This window comes from Patella vulgata, chromosome 4 (genome assembly GCF_932274485.2).
Source record: "Patella vulgata chromosome 4, xgPatVulg1.2, whole genome shotgun sequence".
NCBI classification, from domain to species: Eukaryota; Metazoa; Mollusca; class Gastropoda; family Patellidae; genus Patella; species Patella vulgata.
Genome location: NC_065882.2, coordinates 10,084,215 through 10,102,513, shown reverse-complemented (window position 1 = coordinate 10,102,513; position 18,299 = coordinate 10,084,215). Strand labels below are relative to the sequence as shown.

Below are 18,299 nucleotides of genomic sequence, written 5' to 3'. Positions count from 1 at the left end.
TTATCTAGAATCACCACACTGTGTATCTAATGACTTAGTTGAAAACTAAAAAAACTTGTTAATAATTAAAGTTATTTTATTCATGTGTAACAAAACTAGTAGATGGATAGAATATATATTTTTGTACAATTTATACAACGATAGCACTTTAGATTTAAATAAAGTATATTTATCTATATTTGTCTAGGTACATGAGTAGTTTGTCTTGACATCTCATCTCTTTTCATAGGGAGAGAGAAATGGGCTTTAACGTCCACTTGACACAAATTAGGTCATTTCGGGGCTAACATATGGTTCAATTTTATTTCAATAATTCGCTTGCGCCTGGGGATCTTTAGCAGTGGGAGGAAACCAGAGGTCCCGGAGAAAACCCATGAGGTTGGACAGGCTACCCTACTCCTTATCACGAACAAGCTGGGAATCGAAACCACGCCAGTTGACTCAATGACAGAGCTTATGATGCAACGCGCACACATAATCCATTCGGCCACCCAAACCCTCCTCTTTTCATAGATAATACAATGACAGCACTATAAATATGGTGCCCATCCAATATACATTTGACATAAATTCTTCTCATCTGTTGCTTCCTGAATAAAAACAAAAACAAAACAGATGCAATAGAGTGAGAGATTTCTTTCAAACTAATGAGAGGTTTCCAGATATAATATAAAGCTGCGAACCAATTTGAGTAAATAAATATAAATAACTAAACAAATAATAGCCGTATCTTGATCTAAACTTCATTAAACGGACAATAACACTCTTGCTGGCTTGACAGCTCCAGAAAATAAATAATAGCCTTATTCTAAGTACTAGATGTTTAAGTGTCCTACCTGTTGTGTAAATTATCCATTACATCCTATTTTACTTGTCCAGAGGGTTCGAAAATATTTTTAAATCCAAGTCACATTTGAAAAGGTTTACGTTAGGCTTTTCAAATCATTTAGTTGAATTTTTCCAATTTTTTAAATTAGGTGTGTTAAGATGAAATTTGTATCACCAATTAATTGGAATATTGTAAAATAGTACAATTTGTTGACCAGAATAAAGATTTGGACATATTATTCAGTTACAACAAGAGTGGTATTGAGCCTTTAAAGATACTTTCCCCGCACATACAAACTGTGTGATATGATGATATATACTATTAAAAAAAAGTAGGGGGCATAATACTAAAATATGCAAATGACTACGAAAAAAGTCACTATAGAACCTAACAGAAGAAACATTTCCAGTTACATGTGACGCCCAAACGCACCAATAGCTACCGCATGGAATGCAGGTGATGCTTGGGATCATCATGGGGGTCCAACCCAAGATTTGCACGACTCTGACTTTGAATGTTACAGTCATTGTGGCATTGAAACATCAGTTTAATTGTTTTAGTGACCAGAAAACAAATTTTGATATGCGTCGGCTTACCCAAAATGAAAGGTTACGTGCCCTTGGCATGCTACAGATCGGCACAACACAGGCGGTTGTAGCGCGGACGATGAATGTTTCTCAGTCTGTCATAAGCAGGCTATGGTCCAGATACCGTGATACACAATCTGTACAGGACAGACCACGCTCAGGTCGACCAAGGGCGACAACTCAAGCCCAGGATCGATTTATCCGTACCTTGGCCTTGAGAAATCGTGCCATCACAGCAAATCAGATCAGCGCTCGTCTTCAAACAGACACTGGTATGAGAGTGAGTGGCCAGACGATTCCGAATCGACTGCATAGGGGTCACCTTCACGCCCGACGTCCTCGCGTGATCCCTTGTTTGAGAGATCATCACATTCAGGGATAATCGACGCTGGAGCAATGTGATGTTTTCAGATGAGTCAAGGTTCACTGTTGATTTTTTGGACAGACGTAGGAGGGTGTGGCATCGTCGAAACGAGCGCTTCCAAGACGTTAACGTCATCAGACATGATCGATTTGGGGGTGGTTCTGTTATGGTGTGGGGAGGCATCACTGTTGCTGGAAGAACGGCTTTACATGTTGTTGCAGGGCGTGTTACAGGCCAGTACTACCGGGACAACATCTTGGCAGTCCATGTTGTATCTTCCAGGATGACAACGCAAGATGTCACAGGGCCAGGATCGTTACAGGTTACCTCCAACAACAGAACATCAACACATTACCTTGGCCAGCACTGAGTCCCGACCTCTCCCCCATCGAGCATGTCTGGGACATGCTTGGACAGAGGTTACGTCAACGTCAACAACGTCCTGCCAATGTCCAAGAACTTGCTGCTGCGTTGCAACAGGAATGGGACAATCTGGACCAAAATGACCTTAGACGTCTCATTAGGAGTATGCCACGTCGATCAATGCTTGTTTGGCAAACAGAGGAGGATTTACCCGTTACTGACTTGGTTGTGATGCTGTGGTAACTTTGCTGTTTGACCCCGGGTATCATTTTACCCTTATAATGGTCAGTCTGTGCCTTACTTAGTCTAACGATCATTTGGAATAAATCGATGAATGTGAACTTCATTTCATTTTGTCATTTGTTTCTTCGTCAGTTTCATTAGGTGACTTTAATAACACTTAAAAATCAAATATTCCCTACTTTTTTTGAATAGTATATTTAGAGTAAAAACATATTCAAACTAATTAATCTATCAAAAATTTTGTTCAAAACTTTGTATTCATCGGATATACCGCAAGCTAAAAATAATGTGGACACCAATGGTTTGTAGTGACATGTTGTGGAAATAGTGGTGGTGTGTGGATAGGAAAGGCTGGTTCCTATTTGTGAGGGTAAGATAGAGAGAAAGAAATGGGATTTAACCCCCACTCAACACAAACTAGGTCATTTCGGGACTAACATATGGTTTAATTTCTATTTCAATAATTCGCTTGTGCGTAGGGGTGTTTAGCAGTGGGAGGAAACTGGAGGACCCGGAGAAAACCCAAGAGGTTGGACAGGCGACCCAACTGTCAGTACAACCAGGGAATCAGAACCCCGTCAGTTGACTCGATGACAGACCTCACTATACAGCACACATGCCATCCAACCCCCCTGTGATGGTAAGATGTGTGTAAACCTACCTGTATCAGATGATTAACATGACCTTCTATAGATAATGGTAAACCTCTAGGTTTCGTTTTATTCTTTAATATACCTTTTAAGCGATGTTCTATATTCTGAACATGGTTCATAGCCTGAAATAAAATAATTATATTCCATCCTGCTAATCATTTCTAACACAAATATAATGGCATTGTCATCTAATGGTGAGAAGCCAAGTAAAATTAGGTGAAGATAAGTTTAAACCAATCTGATTAAAATACAGATCTATATTTAGTTTCATTTTTTTTATACTTTTGATAGCCTACACTACATGAAGATTTGAAGATCTGACCAGTTGTAGTGGAAGGTTGCGTCAGGGGTCACAAGAGCAGCTTTTGACCCTATAACATCAGACATTTGATTAACCAATCAGCATTGATGTTTCTAGTGGTTTACCCACAGTTCCGTGCAACGAATGCCAAGAACTTGCCGTAACAGACCGTTTCATTGACTAATCCTTCACTTCAACCAGAACACTGGTAATTATAATATAACTACTCTTCAGATCATAGTGTAATAAAGACAAGTAAAACGAAATTTTGAACTATAAAAAACGAAATGAAATAGGATCTTTATGTGTTTTAATCAGATTGAGTTTAAAAGAGAGAGAGAGAGAAATGGGGTTTAACATCCACTCGACACAAACTAGGTCATTTCGGGACTAACATATGGTTTAATTTTATTTCAATAATTTGCTTTAGCAGTGGGAGGAAACCGGAGGACCCGGAGAAAACCCACGAGGTTGGAGATTGAGTTTAAACAAGCTAACATTGAGGCTAATAATGTGCACTGCCTTAATCCCAAAATAAATAGAACACCCATTACTGGCAATTATCTGCAGTTTTTGTTGTTTTTTCTTTTCATTTATAAAATTACTATTAAAGAATTGTGGCATAAAACTGTTAATGTGTGAGATGTCAGGTATTACTAGTTTTAAAGAATTGGTAAGCTACATGCATAAAAACTTATTAAGTATTAGTGACTAACCTGTTCATTTGATATTTCACCAGTATCTGTTGGATTCGATCTCTGTCCTCTACTTGGTTTACTCCATTCTACTAACGGATCATAGATAAATGGTCGTAAAACACTGAAAATATATATCACAGACTGATGTCAGCTAAATATATATGACAGATTGATGTCAGCTAAATATATATGACAGACTGATGTCAGCTAAATATATATGACAGATTGATGTCAGCTAAATATATATCACAGATTGATGTCAGCTAAATATAAATCACACACTATGACCAACACCACAGAAAAATATATCACAGACTGGACTTTTACTCAGCTATATCCCCACCACAGCTAAATCTTCAGAGAAGTCCATAAAGGCTGTCACATTTCTATTTTTTTGTCTGGTGGGAGCATCTACATGCCCCTAAAAACTTATCATGGGTGACAGCCCATGAAGTTATTATAAGAAGTAATTAAAAATTTGATAAATTATTAGTTCTTCCTGTTGGCCGAGAAAGTTCAACAGGATTTTCCGGCATGGTTTTCCCTTATCAGTGGTGCATGTAAAAGATCCCTTGGCAGTTGGAATTTGATATAAGAGTAGACTGCAGCACTGCTGTCCAGGCAAAATGTCCCTCATAGCACAATGTATGGCGTATGTCCGTCTTCATTAGCCCAGTTGGAGCAGAAGAGTAGGACGTTAAACCCCATTTCATTTCTTTTTTATTTTAGTTTTTCCTAGTGCTAACATAAATAAAACGTGTACCAGTAATCTGATAACATAACTTGTCTGAGTTATCGAAAATTGTTAAAAGTGTCTGCAATCAATTGAGGATAATGGACCAGCAGACAGCGTTACAACAATTTACAACCACTTAAATAGAGCTAAATCTGCCAATTGCAGGTCTTTCTTTAGGCCTGAAATGTTATCTAAATTATTAATTAGACATTAATTAACTTATCCAGACTATAATCAACTCTCGATGGCATCGCTAGCCTGCGATATTTACTGGATTATGATCCCATTTGCTGCTCGACTTCCATTCATAATTTAATCATGAAATGGATGATCGAGACTATGTTTTTTATTGTACAGACTTTAGTAATGATGATCGAAGCTAGGCCGAAATTTCAATCGCTTAATTCTCGGTTCAGAGTGGATCAATTTGACTGAAATTTTCAGCAAATTGCCTTTACATTATCTAGTTTATAACTATTATAGTGAGAACTGCCAGCTCTTTATCTTATCTCCCATAATATATCTTTTCGAATGTGGGATAATAAAAACTACATGACTCAACATGTTTTGATTGATAATATTACCTCATTAATGTATCCATTTGATCTCTCATTACACGTAATGATACTTCACACGCTCGTCTAAATATACCCTCTACTCCCATTGGTCCCTACAATATAAAATACACTTAAACATACTTTCCCACAAAAGTATTTATCGAGGGGTTTTTTCCAATATAAGTATGGCAATTTTGGTACATATGGAAAGTTACTTTTCCCACAAAATTATTTATCGGGTGGTTATTTCCAATAGAAGTATGGCAATTTTGGTATATATGGAAAGTAGATAGAGACACACAATCTTACCAGAAAAGTACTTAATTCTATGGGAAACACCCATGGAGCACGCACATGGTAAACATGAGAGGGTGTAACCAATTGATACAGTAGGATGTTAAACCACATTTCATTTTTCGTGAAAGAGTATTACTTTTAAAACTATATCCAATCAGAAGACAATATTCTAAATAGATATGCATTATAACTTGTTACTTTTGTACCATACATGTGAAATAATACATACCAAGACATCAATCATGTTTGGTGTCAGTCGAAAGGGGACCTTCTCTGCCCATTCAAATGTTTCACCCTGTTGAAAAAGACATTACACTACTTAGATAATTAATATAATTAAGATAATCTAATATTAAAACATAGTAATTATCAAAGAAACCAAATAACAACATACTTCAATATCAATTTGTGGTCTAAGGGGAGATAAACATATTACACTATTTATTTATAGTACACTATAAGATAAATCTTATATTAAAACATAGTAATTTTGTTTAATTGATTATCAAAGCAATCAAATTATAGCTTAATTCAATAGCATTTTGTGGTCTAAGGGGAGATAAAATGATCATAAGGTTGCTTGGAGGAGTTACTTCCCCTTGATCCATTTTTCTGCTTTCTGCACATCCGTATAGAATAAGATTTCTAGAATTTCTTGGTCTGTTATGCAAATGAAATGGGGTTTAACGTCCTACTATTCTGCTCCGAACTGGGCTAAGGGCTAATGAAGACGGGTATACATCATACAGTGTGCTATGAGGGAAATTTTGCCCGTACAGCTGCACTACAGCCTACTCTTATATCAAATTTCAACTGTCAAGGGATCTTTTACGTGCACGCCAATGTGTACACAGGACCTCGGTTTTTCGTCCCATCTGAACGACTAGACAGCTGTACTTGTCAGGCCCTCCGTCCTGCATCACTCACGAGGGGGAAACATGTCAGAAAATCGGGTGAACTTTCTCAGCCAATGAAGGGATCGAACACCTGATCTCCAGGGGTCAGTTATGCCATCAATTACTGTGTATTTGTTTTGAATATGACGATTATTTCTATGATAACTTACCTTGTTAAATAAACAGTTAAAATCAACATGGACTGTATCACCAGTTTTAGAATCAAAGAGAATATTTTCACCATGTCGATCACCTAATCCTAGAATATACCCCACTACACTCATAACAGCTGATGTTCTAGCATAGGCTAACCTTGCATTATACCTGTAATGAATACATTAAGATATATTAAGATACTACATGTATATGGTCTCATGCAATCAAAACTGTTAAAGAGACCATCAAGGTACGATGTGGTCTCGTGCAAAAAATGATCGTATTATACCCCTGAACCTTCTCGGCAAAAATCAGGACCGAACCTTCTCATTATCTAGCCAGTGCTTTGTCATTGAGCTACGGTGGCTTGTTATATTTGTAAGAACAGTCACTTAATAAGGTGACGAAAATTATTATTGTTGACCAGTCATAGAAGGAAGTTTGCTTGGTGTTCAGGAAGTCATATTAGTGTCTTGGTATTTGAGTCTAAATAGTAAACAAGATGGCCATGCAAAAGCTCTGTTTTGTGAAATAAAATGAAATCAAATAAAATGTAGTTTAACGTCCTACTCTTCTGCTCCTAAGATGGGCTAATGAAGACGGGCATATGCTAAACAGTGTGCTATAAGAGGAAATTTTGCCAGGGCAGCGGCACTATGGCCTACTCTTATATCGCATTCCAACTGCCAAGGGATCTTTTACGTGCACACCAATGTATACACTGGACCTCAGGTTTTCGGCCCATCTGAACAACTAGACAGCTGTCCTTGTCAGGTCCTCTGTCCTGCATCACTGACAAATAGAAACCACGTCGGAAAATCCTGATAAACTTTCTCGGCCAATGCAGGGATCGAGCACACGCGACCTGTTTTACGAGAAATTGTGGAAAGTAAAATGTTTGTAAAATCAAAAGATATTGACTGTCTAAAATTTTGTGTGGGTAATTAGTCACCCTGAACGCCCTCTGGTAAAAGAACCAAAAATCCTTTATAAATCAAAATAAACATACCATGAGGTTGGATCAGGAAAAGTTCTCAAAAACCACTCCTTAAATACTGGGGGATGTTTAGGTAAAAATTTGGTTTTAAATATTTGAAGTTTGGTACTGAAAAGAGAACAGTTTCATCAGAGGGGAAATATTAATATTTACAAACTATCATGAAGCATAGAAATTGAGATATTCAAAAGAGAGAGAGAGAGGGTTTAGGTTTAACCTCTAGATGACACAAACCAGGTCATTCCCGGACTAACATATGGTCCAATTTTATTTTAATAATTCGCTTGCGCATAGGGTTCTGTAGCAGTGGGAGGAAATCGAAGGACCTGGTAAAAACCCACGAGGCTGGACAGGTGACCCTACTCCTTTTCACTTACAACCGGGGAATCGAAACCATACCAGTTGACTCAATGACAGACTTATGATATGACACGCGCACATACTAACCATTCAGTCATCCAACCCCCCCCCCCCCCCCCTATATTTAAAATAACATAAGATTTGAGATGCAAACTAAGGGGAGTGTTTGATCGTAAGTCTGGACTGTTAGGAATTGACAGAATTGCAATCATGTGACATGGAATTCAGTCTTGTCTCAGCTCTGTCAGACATTTTTGGTGATGTGGTGTGGGCAGAATTGTGATGTCGTCCAACAAAAACATTGGACATGTTTCAGTGGTTTGACCTAGATATTTTCTAAGTAAACTTACTCTATAGAAGAATGTAACGATGGCATCATGGCTTTAAGTTCTTTACCAGTTGTATATAAACCTTTCTCTTTATATAGTTTCATTAATATATATCTTAAACCACTCGTATTATTCACCCATTCTAATAAACCACATTCTTCATTTAATGGTACTACCGTCTAGTCAAAACAATATAATATTTAATGGTTTGACAGTCTACACAAAACAATATCCAATAATATTTAATGGTTTGACAGTCTAGTCAAAACAATATCCTATAATATTTAATGGTACTACGTCTAGTCAAAACAATTATTTAATGGTAATACATCTAGTCAAAACAATATAATATTTAATGGTACTAGGTCTAGTCAAAACAATATCATATAATATACTATTCAAAAAAAGTAGGGGATATTTGATTTTGGGGGCATAATACTAAAATATGCAAATGACTACGAAAAAAGTCACTATAGAACCTAACAGAAGAAACATTTCCAGTTACATGTGACGCCCAAACGCACCAATAGCTACCGCATGGAATGCAGGTGATGCTTGGGATCATCATGGGGGTCCAACCCAAGATTTGCACGACTCTGACTTTGAATGTTACAGTCATTGTGGCATTGAATTCCAGGGTGGAAACATCAGTTTAATTGTTTTAGTGACCAGAAAACAAATTTTGATATGCGTCGGCTTACCCAAAATGAAAGGTTACGTGCCCTTGGCATGCTACAGATCGGCACAACACAGGCGGTTGTGGCGCGGACGATGAATGTTTCTCAGTCTGTCATAAGCAGGCTATGGTCCAGATACCGTGATACACAATCTGTACAGGACAGACCACGCTCAGGTCGACCAAGGATCGATTTATCCGTACCTTGGCCTTGAGAAATCGTGTCATCACAGCAAATCAGATCAGCGCTCGTCTTCAAACAGACACTGGTGTGAGAGTGAGTGGCCAGACGATTCGGAATCGACTGCATAGGGGTCACCTTCGCGCCCGACGTCCTCGCGTGATCCCTTGTTTGAGAGATCATCACATTCAGGCAAGACGTTGTTGGTGTAGGGATCGTCAACACTGGGATAATCGACGCTGGAGCAATGTGATGTTTTCAGATGAGTCAAGGTTCACTGTTGATTTTTTGGACAGACGTAGGAGGGTCGGCGTCGTCGAAACGAGCGCTTCCAAGACGTTAACGTCATCAGACATGATCGATTTGGGGGTGGTTCTGTTATGGTGTGGGGAGGCATCACTGTTGCTGGAAGAACGGCTTTACATGTTGTTGCAGGGCGTGTTACAGGCCAGTACTACCGGGACAACATCTTGGCAGTCCATGTTGTGCCGTTCGCACGACGTCATGGCCGCCGTTTCATCTTCCAGGATGACAACGCAAGATGTCACAGGGCCAGGATCGTTACAGGTTACCTCCAACAACAGAACATCACCACATTACCTTGGCCAGCACTGAGTCCCGACCTCTCCCCCATCGAGCATGTCTGGGACATGCTTGGACAGAGGTTACGTCAACGTCAACAACGTCCTGCCAATGTCCAAAATGACCTTAGACGTCTCATTAGGAGTATGCCACGTCGGATCAATGCTTGTTTGGCAAACAGAGGAGGATTTACCCGTTACTGACTTGGTTGTGATGCTGTGGTAACTTTGCTGTTTGACCCCGGGTATCATTTTACCCTTATAATGGTCAGTCTGTGCCTTACTTAGTCTAACAATCATTTGGAATAAATCGATGAATGTGAACTTCATTTCATTTTGTCATTTGTTTCTTCGTCAGTTTCATTAGGTGACTTTAATAACACTTAAAAATCAAATATCCCCTACTTTTTTTGAATAGTATATTTAATGCTTCTAAGGTCTACTAAAAACAATATCATACAAAATTACTAAATAGTTGTTTTTTTTCACACACTAATTTCCAAATTCACAAAACCTGCCTAATATTCTCTGACACATAATTATTATGAAGTTCCTAACATTTACAAACAAATAACAAACTTACGTAAGTTCGAATATGGAGATTTCTTCGTCTTGATTCAGGATCTTTTCTCAGAAATTTATTGATAATTGTGTTAAATTCCATCAATCTACAATCTTTTCTCAAATCATCCTAGAAAACATAAGAGGGCTAACTTGAGTCATCTACAATTCATTATTAAGAGTATTATGCTAGAAAAATAACGATACAGAGCAAGCTTCTTGATCAGAAATTATACACGATTTTCAGAGCAAGTTTCTTGATAAAAATTAGACATCACCTTCAGAGAAAGTTTTACACAGCGTCTTAAGAGCAAGATTCTGTATCAAAAGTAAAACGCCATATTGACAGACTTACTACAGTTTGCAAGCGAGATAGACCAATACTCAGAACAGTTAAAAATATTTACACACAGTAGATATACGGATACAGTAACAAACAGTGCTGCTCATACAAAATCACTTTCTTGCTTAAAGATTAAAGTGTCGAACGTGAGTATGAAACAGATACATTCTACAATGTACAAATGTAATGTAGAAACGTAGCTCCAATTAATATACAGTAATTGCTTTCTACTGTTGTTTATTTTATTAATGTGTTAAATGTTATACCTTAGGTTTACACATCATAACATATCTTTTACCTTAGGTTTACACATCATAACATATCTATTATCTTAGGTTTACACATCATAACATATCTTTTACCTTAGGTTTACACATCATAACATATCTATTACCTTAGGTTTACACATCATAACATAACTTTTACCTTAGGTTTACACATCATAACATATCTATTACCTTAGGTTTACACATCATAACATAACTTTTACCTTAGGCCACACAAAATAAATGTCTTGTTTCTCGGGCAACTGACAGCTGAAACTGTAGGGAGGGAGGGCGGTTTCTTTTTTTTTTTTACTCATTGATGGTGCAAAATAAAATTTGGCTATTGCTGAAAATTGTTGGGGCGGGAGGGCGGTCTTTCTTTTTTTTTTTTTTTTTAAATGAGAAAGTCATTACTTGTTTACGTTTTTGCTTTCCGTTATATTCAACTTTATTGTACATACTTAAAACATAAACCCAAAATCAAGTCTACTAAAACACTGAGACTGAACACTGACTGAAAGGAAAATAATTTTCCATATTTAATTCACATAATTGAAATTGGTTTAAAATAAAATTCCATACGACTATGTAATAGCCCTCCATAAAGACAACAATATTTTTAAAACTAAGCCTCTTTCACCAGGTGTATCAAAAATAATAATCATGGTAAACAGTATTTAAAACTAAATCTAGTATCGCCGGTTTATTTATAATTATTTACCGAATTCCAACCAATGCATGTCACACCGTGTCATCGGTATTGGAGATTGCCGGAAATACTGTTTCTTGGGATATTCGGTGTGTTTCTCAGGATATTCGGTGTTCTATCCGGTGTTTATATTGAATGACTATTTAAATCTAACTAACAACTGGTCAGTAAAACCATCAAATCGGTAATCCAATTATTATTTTCCGGATTATCGAAACTACCGTAAATGTGCTAATAATGACCCAGATTCTAAGGTATGCATTATGACGACTATCGTCATCGTATCGTATTCTTAGCTTTAATTAATTAACCTGTTCTACGGTTCATTATTTTATCAATAGGATTTTCCAAACAAGGACCGACTGAAGCCGGCAATAATGAGCCGATTACGATCGAATGATTGAAATATTGTCGCCAATGACTTTTAACACGAATCAAATTCTAGTTTATCAGGGGAGGTAATTAATATCACGTGATACAAAATGGAGGTTCTTTCGATATCAATAAAAAAGGCAAATCTGCCAAACTTCGCCATTGTTCGGATAAAAAAGACAGCATGTTCATCTGAATCAGTTTTAATACATTTGAATAGATATACATGTATGGCGGATGTAGGTACATGCGGGATATTTTTTTTACGACTTGCTTGTCGATGTGCGGGCGGGCGTTACATATTTATTTTTTTTCATCAAGACTAATAAATAGACTGCACGCGCAACCAATTTTGCGTGCGGGCGGTGCCCGAGAAACAAGTTATTTTATTTGTGTTGCCTTAGGTTTACACATCATAATATATCTATTACCTTAGGTTTACACATCATAACATATCTTTTACCTAAGGTTTACACATCATAACATATCTATTACCTTAGGTTTACACATCATAACATATCTATTACCTTAGGTTTACACATCATAACATATCTTTTACCATCACTTCCAATCATAGTTATCTTCTTAGGTTTCTGTAGAGATGCTAAAACTTCTATCTAAAAACATAAACACAACTTATTGTGATGTTCCGATTATGACAATTGTATCTGTATCAGCAAATATGTTTCGCTGCCAGCATCTGTTATTGTAAAACCAATAGTACCCGTATCGACACATCATTAATAAATCAATCTTAAGAAAATTAGATATTGTCTGAAAGCAGACAATGATTAGAGGGTTTTGAAAGAGAGAGAGAGAGAGAGAGAGAGAGAGGGGGTTTCATGTCCACTCGACACAAACTAGGTAATTTCAGGACTAACATATGGTTCAGTTTTATTTCAATATCAGGCCTGCACGTGGGGTCTTTAGCAGTGAGAAGAAACTGGAGAACCCAGAGAAAACCCATGAGGTTGTACAGGCGACCACGCCACTTGACTCAATGACAGACCTTATGAACCAACACACACACAACCATTGGGCGAGCCAACCCTCCAGTGGGTTTAGAGCTACCTGATTTACTTAGTGGAAAAATGTTAATCATTTATAAGTTTATACTGCCGACTTACTGTGTCTTCAAAACCTTTAATATAAACAAGTCTATCAGGGAAAGGTCTATGGAGAGTGGAATTGACAGGACCGCTAGGTAGAGTTACAGTCATAGCAGATTGTAATGGTAATATCATCGGACTAAAATCACTGTAAAAAAACGAAATGGTAAAAGTTACTCTTCGTAAGATTGTCCCATAAAACAGTCTACATACGGAAATCCTAACAAAAAATCAACTGTTTCAGCTATAGCGTCATTTGGAATATGCCTTGTGACCTTAATTTTCATGTGTACTCGATCACACCTTTTTAGGGATCGAGATAATTCTATCGAGTATCCCCAAAGATGAGAGTATATAATATACGGTAATAGCATCAGAAAAATCCTTAAAGGTTATTCAATGTTACATGTAGAAACCTGAACAGTTTACAACAATCTTATAACCCCTTTTTTAAAACCGTACACAAATATTTAAAGCAGAAATCCAACTAAATCTAAAACTGTTAGCAACAATGCAACAGCTTAGAAGACAAATAAATTATACATGAAAATGTTTGGTCCATTGTTTGCTGAATTCTAATGAGGTAGCTTTAATTAATGAAATCCAACAACATAAAAGAAATGAACACTGTTAAAACATTTTACCTGTCTTCTAGCAGACGTTGTAATGGTCTGAAATGTTGAGTTATACTTAATGTAGCTGCATTACCAAAATTAGTTTCACTCAACTCTAGCAATCTCTCTGTAAGTTTTGTTGCATCCTGTTGAAAAATTAATGGAGATTAACGTTTAAAAGACAGAAATGGGGTGTAACGTTCGTTCTACGCTTACCAGTTCATTTGTTTCACGAAATTTGAACTCAACCATAATTATGGTGTAAAGGTTTTTAAAATCAAAAAAGAAATTGCCGCCTCTAAAGGCCCTATAATCTAAAAAGGTGATTTTTCGTACAATCAGGGACCGTAATCAAGAAAGTTTCGTCCGATAAGCACCAAAATCGCAAGGAACCAAGAACTTTGGTTTTATAAACATTAAATTTCATAAAAATTGTGACCTGTAGCGTGTCCACACACAAAATGTGAACAGACGGATAGAGGTGACGGCATAATGTGGACGTATAAAAAATAATCAAGCTTAGTCAAAGAACACCTGTAGTTAAGTTTACTTATTTCCTCTGCCTGTGAAGAAGATATCGGAGTCCAGTTTGATTTTCAAAATTACAAAAGATCCATAGAACAGAGAGAGATACTTACTTGAATAAATTTGTGAAGATCTGGACTTGCAGCCCTGTAATAGATAATATGTTTATTAATTATAACACATATTGAGTTGATCCCTCCACTCAACACACACTAAGTCATTTCGGGGGACTAACATATGGGGTCTTTTAACAATGAGAGGAAACCAGAAAATCCAGATAGAAAAGTCGAAAAGGTTGGACACAGTTGACCATACTGCTTGTCAAGTACAGACTGGGAATGGAAACCATGGCACTTGACTCAATGCCAGACCTTATGATCTAACGCGCACACATTAACCATTCAGCCACCCAACCCCACTTGACATGTTATTATCATCCTATTGACAGTGGACTAAACACAGGAATTTGGGGCGACAAAGCATGCATGGTTAATTGTCACTCTGATGCAATCTTGTTAATTGAAAACAACCCAGAATCCCACCAAACTTACCTAGCTGTGGCAAATATCTCTTTACATCGTTTTACTCTCATTGGATACGAAGACTGTAATCAAATATATATATTATAGTAATGGTGCATATTTATGGAATGAACTTCCTCGAAAAGATGTGCAAGACACCTCTATTTTCAAATTTCGAGTCAACACTAAAGACACATCTGTTTACCAAATATTTGTGCAAGAACAAATAGTTAAACTCACTGTGAAGCAAGCAGAAATGACCAGTGGACATAATTTAGTGCTATATAAGACGATTTATTATTATTATATAAATTTAATATTAAATTTGGATATACAAATTTGGTAATGAAAGGAACTGCTAATTGTAAGTCACCCGAGAACAAACAAATACAGCTAAAGCCTGTTGCAGACCGACTGACATTTGTTGCATGTCTAACAAGACAAATGTTTTATACCTATTTTAAATTTCCGGCAAGCGAAGATGGTTAAACACAAACGACCATCATTTGATCAAAGGAATGACCCAAACATCACATGATCACAAAATGGCGACATCAAATTAAAGACATGTTGAAATCCAACTCACACCGTCTAATAACTTTTGTCGAAAACATTGTTTGGCCAACAGATGTTTGCCGGTCTGTGTTGAGCTTGAAAGTCAAAATGCATAGTCAACATACTTCTTCAGTCATTTTCATCATTATGTGTCTATTCTTCTTATAATTCTGAACACCAAAGTTTCTCTTTACGTGCACGCCAATTGGTACAAAGGGAACCTCAATTTTTCATTCAACACTTTAAACAACAGTCCTAATAAATGAGCTTGAATAATTCAAAATGTGCTTCTCTGGCCATCACAGGATTCAAAAACAGGACAACCAGTGACCTACCACCCCATAATTGCACCCCTTCAATAAGAAGACAGTACACCAAATGCAAATTTGATTCTATATAAAGTTGAACTGCGTGGTAACCTTGGGTTAATGTATGTAAGAATACACTGTATTTATAACTTCAAGGGCTTCATTGAAAAAATTCCTACTCACTCACCTTAGACACAGACATCAACATCCAGATAGCTTGTTTAGGAAATGATACCAGTAATTTGGCAATTATATCCTGTTAACACAAAAACATTCTTTATAATGAATTCATGTCGCTTTGCTCTACTAATTTTAATTCTGAATACACTGTAACACGGGTATTATTTAATCTTGTGTATCTAGCACTAATTTCTTTCACATTCGTTTAAAATATAAAATCTTTGTTTAAAAATTCAAAAAAATCATTTAAAATCACCCAAAATCATCTAATTTGTACCTGTGTCAAGTTTAAAGTTGAACATTCAAATTTGATAATGAGTGTCCAATTTACAAGTACCGTATTTAATTTCCTGACCACTGTTCAAAAATTAATTATTATACATCAATAATCAATTGGGTTGTTTATTTTTTAACAGTGATCGAGAAATTAAACACTTGTAAATTAGACACTCATTATCAAAAATGAATGTTCAGCTTTAAACTGGACCCAAGTACAAATTCGATGAATTTTGATGATTTTGAATGGTTTTTACAAATTTCTAAACAAAGATTTGATATTGAATGAATGAAATAAATTAGTGCTAAATACACAAGATTAAATGATACCCAGATTACAGTGCTAGTTTCTCACAAATCTTTAACTTTCCAGTCTATTTCATGGAGCACAGTGTGTGTTTCTTAAAAATGAAAAACAAGCTAGATTTTGACACCCCCCCCCCCCCCCCAAAAAAATATTTTTTTGGGTAGCCTAATATGTGAGAGGTCTTTAGGGTTTAGTGGCCACTCAACACTCACTAGGTCATTTTGGAACTAAAATGTATATTTTTATTACAATAATTCACCTGTGTACAAGCATCTTTAGCAATGAGTGAAAACCAGAGAACAGACAAAAAATACTCATGAACAGACAGGGGACCCTACTCTTAATAATAGAAATTGACAGTTCACAAGAGTTTTGATCTTCTGGGCACAATTTAGAAAAAACTAGGCCTCTAACATCAAATTATGTAATTAATGCCAAAGACTCCTGATCGCCTAAACCAAAATAAAGATATTTTAAAATTAAGATAAAATATATCATTACCTGTAACTGTTTAAAAACGTCTGGATGGGCATGACAGATACGAGATATAAGTTGTGGAAAGGCCGTAAAAAACTGATACTCCGATAACTGTCTTATCAACCCTTCAATAGTCTAAAATGCAATAATAATAATTAATTTATATAGCGCCGACAATTCAACTCAGTGAGCTGCTCTCGGGCGCTTTACATAAAGTACAACTAATATAAAATTACAACAATCACAACACATTAATCCATAAAAACGACATAAACAAAAAACAGAGAACATTATTTAGTACACATGTACACATAGTAAAAGTCTGACACAAACACAGCTAGAACCGTATTCAATCAAGAGTTTAATACAGAATTAAATTATTGACCCGAAACCCAAAAGGAATTTTCATTTGTTCATTGTTGTATGCAGCAAAAATGAGTGCACAGTGTAAAAAGTACTAAAGAGTAAAGTATTAGCCTATGATTAATCAAAATGAAGTTACTGGATGAAAAAAAAAACCGCCTGGATTATCCTGTTTTTTCATTGCTGGTCTCCTGTTTTTTCATACCTGGGGGTTGACACGTCTGATGTAGCTTCTTCTGAGTGTTCCACTAATCTGATGAGAACTTAGGCATTTCGAGCAATTTTCATCTCAGGAACATAAACAAGTCATAGATTTCATATGTATTTTCCAAAAATGGTGTATTACTTTAAGGCTACCCTAGCTGAATGTTTTGGACGAACAGTGCCAATTAAGTAAATGCAAGATTATCAGGTAACGAATCATGCGCCAAATAGTTCCACAATTTAATATTGTTGAATATTAATATTCACGATTCACAATTGAGTATTCTGTAAAAGTAGATGTTTCATTTGAACTATTTTAGTCAGTTAACATCTAATTGAAATCAATCTGTCTGGGCTCTTCAATAATTGGAAGAAATAGAAATGACCCCGTCCCCCCTCCAACAATACAGTTAGACAGGTACCGTGTATAACTATGGGAACCAATTCATGACTAAACTTGTGAAAGGAGAAAGTTACACAACACTTTTCAAACAAAGATAGAAAATACCTTATTGAGTCTAGTAAGTATAACGTTATGGGCCTGAATTTTATGTTGTGATTTTCCTCGTTCCTTCCTCTCGGCTTCTACAACCGTTGTACCATAATCTAACCACAAACTCAGCAATCTAGGCATTGATTGGTAGATATACTGACTTCCATATTGTAACGACTGACCAAAATATTTCACTACGTGTATAATAAATTCTCTGTAAAATACATGACGTTATAAACCAACAGTTAATTGTCTATGAGTATCTTTTTTCGTTCTTTACCAAAAACAGTAACTCCAATGTTATTATCTTAG

At 36.4% G+C, this 18,299-nt stretch overlaps 1 protein-coding gene across 1 annotated transcript; it reads right to left on the bottom strand.

Moving 5' to 3' along the window:
• Window positions 1-294: 294 nt before the first annotated feature.
• Window positions 295-11,000, bottom strand: LOC126819120 (serine/threonine-protein kinase atr). The gene is made up of 10 exons (XM_056100467.1): window positions 10,975-11,000; window positions 10,388-10,495; window positions 8,388-8,545; window positions 7,690-7,785; window positions 6,695-6,848; window positions 5,858-5,923; window positions 5,359-5,444; window positions 4,057-4,159; window positions 3,048-3,161; window positions 295-590 (listed from the first exon to the last, which is right to left on the bottom strand). Exons 1-10 carry the CDS (start codon window positions 10,990-10,992, stop codon window positions 531-533), a joined length of 963 nt encoding a protein of 320 aa, XP_055956442.1. The 5' UTR covers window positions 10,993-11,000; the 3' UTR covers window positions 295-530.
• Between the last annotated feature and the right edge of the window lie 7,299 nt (window positions 11,001-18,299).

Bases quoted from the DNA above. Each gene is read 5' to 3' on its own strand.
- LOC126819120 (XM_056100467.1), bottom strand. The intron at 8,546-10,387 runs GTAAGTTTGTTA...TGTTTTGACTAG, and splicing joins ATCTCCATATTCGAACTTAC to ACGGTAGTACCATTAAATGA. The intron at 7,786-8,387 runs GTAAGTTTACTT...TTCTCTTTTCAG, and splicing joins TCGTTACATTCTTCTATAGA to TACCAAACTTCAAATATTTA.